This window comes from Haliotis rubra, unplaced genomic scaffold (assembly GCF_003918875.1).
Source record: "Haliotis rubra isolate DU_JTF1 unplaced genomic scaffold, ASM391887v1 Scf175, whole genome shotgun sequence".
Taxonomy (NCBI): domain Eukaryota; kingdom Metazoa; phylum Mollusca; class Gastropoda; order Lepetellida; family Haliotidae; genus Haliotis; species Haliotis rubra.
Genome location: NW_025765725.1, coordinates 1,529,307 through 1,541,864, shown reverse-complemented (window position 1 = coordinate 1,541,864; position 12,558 = coordinate 1,529,307). Strand labels below are relative to the sequence as shown.

Below are 12,558 nucleotides of genomic sequence, written 5' to 3'. Positions count from 1 at the left end.
AGAAGTCCGTATATAAGCAACACCGTCAATGAAGTCTACAGAGAGGCACTTTAGGCACAGAAGGGCCTGGGCGAGGACCAACGGACAAGACCAACATTCGAGGCCAGCCAATGAGAAGAGAAGTCCAAAGAACAACCCTGGTTATACCTGGTCAGCGTCGGGGGAAGTGTCTAGCCTCTCTCACAGTCTCTGCCACAATCTGATTGTTGCCACTGCTGACTGTTATAAGTTATACTGTCGTAATTAAAAGAACACTGTTGAAACCTTTCATCCTTCGTTGTGATGATCTTGCTACAAACGTTGATTAAATTCCATTTGCCCAATGTATATTCTCATCTTCATCTGGCTTAGAGTTGTGACGCTGTAGACGTTCGATAACAGTCTACATGAGAAAATCAATAAAAGTTATGAAAGCAAATCAATGTGATAATGTTACTTTGGAGACTAATGAAGGTCCATTTTAGAAATTTGAACAGAAAACAACGATTATGCGATACTCAAGATATCAGTCATACCCTCGGTGTCAATCAACAGAATCGCTCGTTGTAGGTTCATGGTATAAACCCATGCTAGAAAGGGTGTCTACGTATATAATGAATCAGACACAGACATAAACTACAAGCCCACTTTCTGTAAATAATCAAATCTGGTCCAAAAACCTTCCAGTCATCAACATCATGAGCATTGATCTGATCTATGAGCATGAGAATTGAATACATATGTCAACGAATTCACCGAACCTGACCACCTGGTCCCGTTAATCGCCTCTTACAACAAGCATGGCTTGCTGAAGACCAATTCTCAATAAGATCTTCACGGACACGGCAAGAAGTTAATGAAAATACTCCCTGCAACTCTACCTCCTTTCACAAATTGAAGCCTATTTGAAATGAAACACCCTTCTTTCCTAACATGCTTCAAAATACATAAAGATTAGCGGAGATAATGGGTAATAAAGCATTGTTTTGTTGAAAGCACAGATAAAAGCAATAGAACTGTAAAACTATATTTATTGGTGAGACCTACAGCAAGCAGACATTGCAATATAAGCTACATGCTTTATGAAATATGCAATCTTAAAATCAGTTTCCCAGTTTTCATGAGATCGGAATGTAGATAGAAAACACGATGCGATTAATACGTTTAGTAAATGAGTGAATGAGTATGGTTTTACGCCGTTTTTAGCAATATTCCAGCAATATGACGGCGGGGAACACCGGAAACGGGCTTCACACATTGTACCCATGTGGGGAATCGAACCTTGGTCTTCGGCGTGACGAGCGAACACTTTAATCACTAGGCTACCCCACCGCTCAGATTGATACATTTAGGGAATCAAACACATACAGAGAGTATTGACACTCTTAATACTGACTGACTGGAGAGTATATGCCACAGTGTTATATGTCACAGCAACGGCACCTACAATAGGAGAACCATGGCCACTATAGTAGATGGTGCCTCTATACAGTCCCAGGTTCCAGGGGACGGTGTTCAGTGTGGTCACCTCTGTACTCACATTATTGGACACAGTCATCTTCATCAGTTTCTTCTGTACACCATAATACAACACACCTGCTGTCTGATCCAGGGTTACAGCATGCACATTGCCTCCTGTTGTTAATGTTGTCAGACCTTGACCATCATATGTCACAGTGAACAGTTTCGCGCCATTACACCCATATATACGCCTTCTCTTTGTGTCAAGAGTTATTTGCCTTGGGTAACTACCGTAATTGGATAAGTCAATGACGGTAGTGAAGTCTTTCCCCTGTGTAGACATGCGGCTGATTGAGGTTCGTGGTACAGCGACGGATATAAATATGATATCCCGATCTTCATCCACTGCCATGCAATATGTCTTTACATGTTCTCTTAATACCGACACTTGACGTGTATCCAGGGTAGATGACACTATCTCTTTTGGGTTGTATGATCCTATCAGAAGTTTCCTTGTCTTTGTTGTATATGCAATACATCTGACATTCATGGTGTGATAAGGATAAACACCAAGGGAGTTACTGTGAATATTGAGTTGACGGAACTTATGTGGGGTACTTAACCACATTGGAGCTATCAAAATCCTACTTCTCTTCTCCTCTGGTCTGAGTGTCGTTGTTGACACAGATGTCCTGGAGGTTGATGTAACATTTAGAGGAGCTGAGGTAGAAGGAGACACAGTGACATTCGTTATCAGCTTTGATACTTGTGACTGACACGTCTCCTTCAATACAGTGATTTGCCTGATGTCAGCTTTCAGATTGGCAATGGTAACATCTGCCTTCTGTAGGTCTATTTGCAGTTGATTCATCTCTCTGACACAAGTACCACCGGAGTTCTCTTGATGCAACACATTTGCTTTCTTGAGAAGAGATTCGTGAAATATGGTGGTCTCGTTCTGGAAGTCTCTGAAGGATCTTGAAACACGATGCAGCCGCCTCTCCATCTTGTTGTAGCCCTGTTTCAGATGCCGCACTTCAGAGACAACCTGACTTTTCACCATGTCTTGAAGAGAATCGCCTTGTAAAATCTCCGCCATGGCTTTAATAATTTCATCCCGTATGTATTCCTTTAACTCAGCTCTCAGAGATGTCTTAGCGACATCAATATCATTTACTATCCTTTTCTCCATGCGGATCATATCATCCTTGTTAGCAAGCATTTCCTCCTGAAACTTGTCCAGTCTTTGTATGATAGACCCAATACTGTCCTGGCTTCTACAAAAACAGATCAGGGAGGTACATGTCAGCAACCAGGAGAGGCACTTCAGCATGGCCATCTTTACAAATGTACAGAATCCTTTAAATATCCTTGTCTGTTGATGTGATGTGTACCCAGCAGTGTGGTTCGGCGTTTTATTCTCTGAATTGTCTGACGTGAGGTTTAAATACACATTTGCTGTCTCATGACTATGTATTCAGTGTTGCAGGTCATCTGTGGTTACTTTCTCATATGCGAGAACACTCACGTGTCTTGATTTACCTGATGTAGCATACAGCTCTACCATTAGTGATTTAAGTGTGTCGCAGTATATAGTCCAATATTGTCGAGTGCATGTACTGTGATCTGACGCAGCATTTAGCTGTTTTGCTATCTCTATCACCCGTGAAGATCCGGGTTAGAAATAGGTCTTCAGCAGCCAATACTTGTCATAAGAGGCGACTAACGGGATCGGATGGTCAGTCTCACTGACTTGGTCGAAATATGCCATCGTACCCCAACTGCATAGATCGATGCGCATGATGTTGATCACTGGATTGTCTGGTCCAGACACACACCACATACATAGACTATTGCTAAGTGCAGCGTAAAACTAATCTCACTCACTCACTGCGGCTTCTTACTCTTATTAGGGTTGACTATTAATATGGTTGATAATCGTTTATACTCGCGTTATGTCCTTCAGAGGTGACCCTTAATGGTTGTTTTCTCCTACGTGAGGATAATACTTGTGCAATGCAACGTGACATGCTCAATCACTAATGGTAGAGTTGTATTCAACATGTTATGTACATATATACACGTGAGTGTTCTGACATATCAGGTGGTAATCAAACGACCTTCATCCCTGACTACGTTGTGATAACACAGTAGATATAAACCTGTACCTCACGTCAACCTGTCACTCGCAAGATATGTAGAACCATACAGAGGGATTCATGTATAAATTACTCTAACGGACAAAGACCTTTCACAGGTTTTTGTACAGTTCACAAGATGGCCGAGTTCAAATGCATGTCATGGTTGCTGACGTCTATCTCCCTTGTCTGTTTCTGTAGTTGCCAGGACAATATGGTCTCTGTCCTAAACAAACTGGGACAGTTCGAGAAGGATCTGCTTGATAATAAGTTGGGTGTGCTCCTTATGGAGAACAGAATACTTAACACCATAGATGTTGCCAGGGCCTCCTTGAGAGCTGAGTTAAAGAAAAACATACGGGATGAAGTGAGAGAAGCCATGGTCGAGATTCTGCAAGAAGAGTCTTTTCACGGCATGGTGAAAAGTCAGGTTGACTCTGAATTGCGGCATCTGAGGCAGGGCTATCATCAGATGAAGAGGCAGTTGCACCATGTCTCAAGATCACTCAGTGACTTCCAGAACGAGACGACCGTATTTCAGGAATCTCTCCTGAAGAAGGCAGATGTTTGGAATCGAGACAATTCACGTGATTTCAAAAATAAAAATAGATTGGAAAAGGACTTACAGAAGTGTACTGTTTATGCCGCTGGTCTCAAGACTCGGAATGAGCAGTTGGAAGATTTAAATGAGACGTGTCAGATCCAATTATCACGACTGAAAATAGCCTTTGCTGTGACCGCTTCTTCCCAAACAACTCAACATCTTACGTCTACAGTCACGCCACCTGTTTCGACAACGCCAGTGATGACACCCAGACCAGAGGTGGAGAAAAGTAGGATCCTGATTGCTCCAGGTTGGTCATCTACCCCACATCAGTTCCGTCAACTCAACATTCACAGTAACTCCCTGAGTGTCTATCCTTATCACACCATGAAGCAGGTGACTTCCCTTGCCTACATAGCAAAGACAAATAAACTTCTGATAGGGTGAGGCAACCCTGATAAGATAATGTTATCTACCCTGGATACACGTCACGTGGCGGTATTAAGAGAACGTGGCAGTGGCAGTGGCAGTTATGGCATGGCAGTGGATGAAGATCGGGACATCGTATTCATAGGGACAGCTAAACCACGATACTCAATCAGCCGCATGTCGACACGGGGCAAAGCCTTTACTGCCATCATCGACTTATCCATGTACTCATGGCATCCAAGGCAGATGACCCTTTACACAAAGAGGAAGATGACATATTGGTGTAATTACGTGACACTGTACACTGTGACATATGACGGTCCCGGTCTGACAGCATTAGCCACAGGAAGGCAACTGTTTGCTATAACCCTGGATCAGATAGAAGGTGTGTTGTATTATAATATGCAGAAGAAACTGATGAAGATGGCTGTGTCCAATAATGTGAGTACAGACGTGACCACACTGAACACCGTCCCCTGGAACATGAGACTGTATAGAGGCACCATCTACTACAGTAGCTATGATTCTTCTATTGTTGGTGCTGTTGATGTGACAACTAACACTGTGGCATATACTCTCCAGTCAGTCAGTATGAAGGGGGCACTTACTTACTGTATGTGTTTGATTCCCTTAATGTATCAATCGGATATTTTCCTCTTTTTCCGATATCATCAAACCCGAGAAACTTATTTTACGGTTACATATTTGATATAAAGCTGTAGGTTTTATCAATAAATATATTTTTACACTTCTACTGCTTCTGTCTGTGCTTCCAACTTACACAAAACAATCCTTACCTAATCTTTTTGAAGCAGTGAAGGAAAATAGAATGTTTCGTTTCTTAGAGGCTTTATTTGAGAATGGAGATAGTTGCCGTACACGTGTTTTCAATATTGCCTTCAACAATTAGTTATCATCTGATTGAATATCAAACGTGTGGTCAATAGGAGCCTTGATCCTCTATCAGTGAGCTAAATTCTAAACCGTCAACACATAGAAAACCATGTCTTTGTATTTGTAAGAGTGTGTTCGCATGCGCGCGTGTGTATATATGCGCAAACATGTTTGTGTATGCGTGATTGCATTCTTATCCGCATATACTTATGCATGCATTGGCAATATTCACCTGTGTCATATTGAAAGTATTGTATATGCAGATCCTTCAGCAGTCTGTTGTTTGTAATGTTTTTTTCACAGCAATACTCACTTGGTTGATTGAGACATGGCATGGAGTATTTGCATTTACTTCTCGCTGAACATTGGTTAGAATTGGTCATCAGCTACCTATGCTTGCCGTAAGAGACGACTAATTGCATCGGGTGGTCAGGCAAGCTGACTTGGTTCATTCATGCCATCATATCCCAGTTGCGAAGACCCATGCACATGGTGTTGATCACTGAATTATCTGGTCCAGACTTTATCATTTCCAGACCGCCGCCATATGTCTGAAATATTGCTGATTGCGGCGTAAAACAACAAGCAAACAAACAAGCCACAGTGACCTGTGAATAATCGATTCCGGACCAGAGAAACTGCTCATATCACGACAAACGATAAATGCCTCCGTCGGGTTTCCATGCCAAGCATTCAACCGTGTCACCAAGCCTTCCCATGGGATCCACAGTCATTTCTCGAAGTATATAGCTTTAGAATTGCAGTCTTCGCTCTATCGATTACTCTTCTCACGAACCTTACCCAAGGACTGTCTACCTGCATTAAGGCTACGTTTGAGGGCGCCACATTATAATAACTCTACGACAACGATGATAGGGCATTTACTTAGGGCCACATTTAAACCCACATTAGGACAGCTCTTCAATGTAGTAATCTTATCGGTTACCAAAGTACAGACGAAGTTGTTAAAGAAATATAGGAAATGAGATATCGCTTAAATAGGCGTAACCTGCAGATCATGAATTTCAAAGGGGCTTATTTTCATTTAACTATGTTGACAAAGTTGATGCATGTTTTGAAAGATGCATTTACAGTTACAAGTTGCAATCTCTGGAATACTTTGAGACAATGGCATATATATGTTGCTGTCTTTATGATTCTCCCTACATTTGACTTGGGCATCGATGTTTTATGGATTGTAAGCTATATGTGTAAAACCACGTGTTTTCCTTTTACTATGAAATGATGAAATGAGGGCATGAAAGCAGTAAAATCGCCTTTTTGCAAATAAAACACACTGCGGCCGTGCTGTCGCTCTGCTGCCTTAATTCAGATTATTTTATAAGAGTGAATTGATTTGTTGTGGTGGTAACACATCGGTTCAGTTTGGCGAGGCCTTAAGATCCTGAAGCAGAGATCCTGGGCCCCGATCATAAAACGCCCGTAACGCTGACATTCGTAAGCCAACGATAAACGATACAGTTACGAAATGTCGTAAGGTTACGAAGGCATGTGTGTATGTCTGTATTTTGTGTCTGTGTGTGTCTCCGAGTCTCTCTCTCTCTCTCTCTCTCTCTCTCTCTCTCTCTCTCTCTCTCTCTCTCTCTCTCTCTCTCTCTCTCTGAGAGTGTCAGATGGTACTAAAAGTACTAGAAATACATAGTTTACTAAGAAAGAGTCATCCCAAATGTTCTCACCAGATTGCGGAATACACTCACCAATTGCCAATAATGTACAGCCAAATGGGCCTCAGTAGTTGTCTGTTTTTAGTGTAGTACATGTTTCTCTTTCATACGTCTTCAAACTGACGTCGCACAACGACCAAGCGGGAAACATAAACTCTGCCAGCTGAAAGCCAAGACAGCGTTAGGTATATGACGTTATTAATGGCATCTATAAGGTGCTGCACGGCTGTCGGTGAGGTAATCTCGCGGTGATTGGAAACATAGCCTCTCGTCCACACATGCGGACACACACGCACGCACGCATGCTCGCGCAGAAGTAGGATGTAGACATACACACTAACGCAAGCACACATACAGACATACAAACAGACGCATCATGTTATACGTCAGTGTAACATTGTGTTAAACAATGACGTAATTGAGGAAGACCAAGTTCTATGGATAGACAACTTCTTTACTTCTTCGTTGAGTGACATTTTAGAAGTTGGGAAGGACAATATAGAACCAACTTTAAGGATAACAACTTCTTTTTATTCGTGAGTGCGACGTTTCAATACAGATTCTTGTACCGTTGTCAAGCATAATGGAACATGAAGAAGGGGAAGTATATATATACTGGATGTAACAATGTAACAAAGAAAACAACATAATTAACATAATTGGCTAGGCAGAAAGCTGATGAAGCCAGAGAGTAGACAAAGGACAGGCGTGGATCGGAAGCCAATGATGTACAAATAATAATGAGACGTTTATACAGCAGAGTTTATACAGTAGATTGGGCTTGGTGGATGAGTGCATCATAAGCGGATGGAATGAAGTATCCTTGGTCTCGGTTGATGGAGGGCTTTTGGCGTTTGATGTGGATGGCTTCGGTGAGCTTGCGTTTAGTGAAGTTTGTTCTATATTGAACTTCTTTATTGCAATGAGTGCGAGGTTTCGGTGTAGTTGAGTGAGTGAGTGAGTTAACATTTTAAGTCACATCGGCAATATTTCAGCCATATCGTGACTAAAACAAGTTATAAATATATCATCAATTTAAGCTAAAGTATAAAATTCTGCCAACGAAGGACAGTAAGACAACTAGAGTATCACAGATATAGATATAAAACTAGTAACTAAATCTAAAATATTTGAACTATACAAGACGATACAATATAAAAACAGGCTATTGATCGCCAACAACTGAAGGTAGATCACCATACTAGGAACCATGGGGACTTCCATTACTTTTGCTACCTGCATGGACCCTAGCTGGATTTACAACATCCCCTCAGCCGCTGGCGATGTAGGAACATTAAGCCGAAAGTTAAAATAACAGAAATGCTACGATTAAAAGTATGGTTGTGCGATATGGACTTTGAAAGTGTATGGGACTTACGTACCCTCAGGAGGACAATAATTTACGATACTTTAACCCCCTTTGAGGATACAGCCGCTCACAATCGCAGTTGCTAATTCATACTACCATATTTAAAATACCATTTATATATTTACAAAACTTATTATTCAAAATGTATGCAATAATTCTATTTCTTTTAAAAAACCAAGTATTAAGTGATAATTTACAGTATAAAAAAGATCCTTCAGTGTTTTGAAAGTGAAATATTTATCCCTTGTGATGGAAAAATCAATGCAGTCAAGCAGGACATGCTTGACCGTCGGTGTAGTTGAAACAAGGAGAATATATACATAGCTGCATAGTGAGTATATACAATTGACAAGGTTGCTGTACATTGGATATCTAATTAGTGAGTTGAGCAGAGTGGGCTGATATACAGAGTGATTGATTGAGACTACAGGTTGTGTTTATACAGTGGTGAGTTGATGTACAATGAGATGGTAATTAGTGAGTAGGTTAAAGTACACTAGTTGTGATTACAATGCACAAAGGGAAGCGTGGAAGCCAGATGGACAAGGGAGGTATGGGTGGATTACTGGCGGTCGTCTTTGATTAGGTGGTGATAGACCGAGGAGATGAAATAACCTTGATCACGATTCATGGTGGGGTTGAAGCGTTGGATTTTAATGGCTTCAAGGAGTTTCCTAATCTTGTAGTATGCTTGGTTGATTTCCAGGATATCGAAGTTGTTCCATAGGATGACATGGTTAGGGTTAGCTTGGGTGTAATCGGCTATGGCTGATTTAGAGTCTTATCTGGACTGAAGTTTTGTGTTCTTTAATTCGTAGTGGGAGCGGGTGTACGTTTCACCTTGTAATTGTATCACGTTGTTTCTCATAGATTCGGTAAAATCGATTCACTTGTACATGCAAATCGACGCAGTTTACGGTGGTTATATAGCCTAACTTAACATTGAAAACACAGAATGTTAATATCCTCCCAACCATGTTAATTAAAATATTGAAGGGACAGATATTTGTTCAGTACAGTGCTTTGAATGGGTTTCCCATCTGAATTAAAGACACAACACAAGCCTACAAATAAAATATGGAGGCGTGCATAATAAAGCGTTGTTTCACATCATTACACAATTTCTGGCATATATTTCAGGCGTTGAAGCTGGAAAGCTAGCGTGAAATCGGCACCTTAATATATAACGTAAATCAAAAAGTAAATATAACCATTTTGGACCTTTCTCAGAAAAAGATTCCATTTTAGTGAAAAGCAGAACAGGGGGAAAATTATACAAATGGATGACTGAAAATCGGTAATGTCTCCATTAGTTCGCGAGGATGGTAAGCGTATATTGTTACTCAACCTTTGCACGGGGTAACGTATAACTGTACAATGAGGGAACAGAAATTCCCTCTAAATATTCACGTCCATGATAGTGGGGTCGTCGTTTGAACTACTTCAGTCAGAGAGTGTTATTGTGATGTGATACCTGTGATTGAGTGAGTCGAGTGTTTCTCTAATTAATGGTAGCATATGGATTATAAAGTTCAAGGAATCAAACACATGAGTAAAGCACTCGCCCCCTCCATTCTGACTGACTGGAGAGGATACGCCATAGTGTTATTTGTCACATCAACTGCACCTACAATAGGAAAAGGAAAGCCACTGTAGTATATAGTGCCTCTATACAGTCCTACAGTCATAGGCATGGTTGTCAGTGAGGTCACCTCTGTACTCACATTATTGGACACAGTCATCTTCATCAGTTTCTTCTGTACACCATAATACAACACACCTGCTGTCTGATCCAGGGTTACAGCATACATTCGACTTCCTGTGGCTAATGTTGTCAGGCCTTGACCATCATATGTCACAGTGAACATCCTTTCTGTATCACATCCATATATCCTCTTTCTCATTTTGTCAAGAGTTATTTGCCTTGGATGTCTTGCGTACCTGGATAAGTCAATGATGGCAGTGAAGTTTTCCCCCTGTGTAGACATGCGGCTGATTGAGAGTCGTGGTTGAAAGGTGGACATGAATACGATGTCCCGATCTTCATCCACTGCCATGCCATATGTCTGTACACGTTCTCTTAATACCGTCACGTGACGTGTATCCAGGGCAGATGACACTATCTTATCTGGGTTGCGTGACGCTATGTGAAGTTTCCTTGTCTTGGATGCATATGCTATACATGTGACATACCTCACGGTGTGGTACGGATAGACGCTCAAGGAGTTACTGTGAATATTGAGTTGACGGAACTGATATGGGGTAGATGACCAACCTGGAGCAATCAGGATCCTACTTTTCTTCACCTCTGGCCTGGGTGTCATCACTGGCGTTGTCGAAACAGGTGGCGTGACTGTAGACGTAAGATGTTGAGTTGTTTGGGAAGAAGCAGTCACAGCAAATGCTGTTTTCAGTCGTGATAATTGGATCTGACACGTCTCATTTAAATCTTCCAATTGCTCGTTCCGAGTCCTGAGATCAGCAGTACACTTCTGTAGTTCTTTTTCCAGTCTAACATTATCTCTGACACTGGAGTTCTTCCATCCTTCTGCCTTCGTCAGGAGAAATTCGTGCAATACGTTCGTCTCGTCTTGGAAGTCTTTGAATGATCTTGACACATGATGCAACTTCCTCTTCATCTGATGGTAGCCCTGTTTCAGATGTCGCACTTCAGAGGATACCTGACCTCGCACCATGTCTTGAAGAGACTCCTTTTGCAGGTTCTCGACCATGGCTTTTCTCACTTCATCCCGTATGTTTTCCTTTAACTCGGCTCTTAAGGATGCCCTGACAACATCAATAGTGTTAAGTATTCTTTCCTCCATAGCGAGCATACTCATCCTATTCTCATGCAGATCCTTCTCAAACTGTTCCAGTTTGTATAGAACAGACACCATCATTGCCTGGCCACTACAAAAACAGATTAGGGATATAGACGTCAGCAAACATGGCATGCATTTAAAGTCGGCCATCTTCTGAACTGTAAAAATCCTGTTAGAATGATGTTCTCCGCCAGAATGATATATACATGAAGCCCTTGGGAATGGGTCAATGTTTTCCTCCGAGTGACAGATCGTTGTGAGGTACAGGTTTATATCTACTGTGTTATCACAACGTAATCAGGGTTAAAGGACGGTTGGTTACCAAGTGATATGCCAGAGCACTCACGTATCTCTATATACACAATTTGTAGAAGACAGCTCTATCACTAGTGAGTCAAGCATGTCACGTTGCACTGCATAAGTAATGTACCCACGTAGTTGAAACAACTTCCGAAAATGAAACAACTTTGTATTTTCAATCTTTGGACACGGGTTAGAGTAACCCACCCTTGGTCCACAGTGAAAATAAATGTTGTGTTCAAACCGACTATGGGGACAATAACGTTCAAGTCGTTTCTTAATGACTTATATATATCCCCAGGAGAGCATTTTGTCAAGTATAGTTGCATTCTTCCATCTTCTATTCAGTGGTTTAGACGATGACGATGCTTGTTGTACTGTCAGTACTTAAAATGATAAAATAGGGCTGGTCGACTCGGACGTGCATTCCTGCGGGTACCACACGTACACACATGAACAGAGACACACTAACGGACACATGCACACACACACGCACACTCTGATACACATAAACACAAGCACATGTGCACACAAAAACACACTCACACACACTCTCATACACATAAACACATACCCACACGGACACACAAAGACACACATGCAGGTAAAAGCGTACACGTACACATACACGTATATTTCACGTGATATAAGTGCACACATCTTGACTGCTACCTTCAACCCCAATAGATGTCACCCTAACTTTTAACCTACTACAATCTTGAGATACTGTCAACAGCGTGTTTACGAGGGGCCTTGGTGATAAACAAACCTTGACTTGAGGAATACAAAGACCAGCGTAACTGGGTCACGTTACACATGGAGACTCTGATATCATGGGTATTTTATACATCATGGCCGAACTGTTCCCAGGCTCATCAGATGGCGCTCATACCTCACTACCTCAACACTCATTAGTGAGGTTTTTTGGTTTGTATCC

At 41.6% G+C, this 12,558-nt stretch overlaps 1 protein-coding gene across 1 annotated transcript; it reads right to left on the bottom strand.

Moving 5' to 3' along the window:
- Window positions 1–993: 993 nt before the first annotated feature.
- On the bottom strand, window positions 994–11,628 carry LOC124273003. The gene is made up of 2 exons (XM_046708238.1): window positions 10,212–11,628; window positions 994–1,507 (listed from the first exon to the last, which is right to left on the bottom strand). The coding sequence occupies exons 1-2, from the start codon at window positions 11,469–11,471 to the stop codon at window positions 1,328–1,330; spliced, it is 1,440 nt and encodes a 479-aa protein (XP_046564194.1). The 5' UTR covers window positions 11,472–11,628; the 3' UTR covers window positions 994–1,327.
- Between the last annotated feature and the right edge of the window lie 930 nt (window positions 11,629–12,558).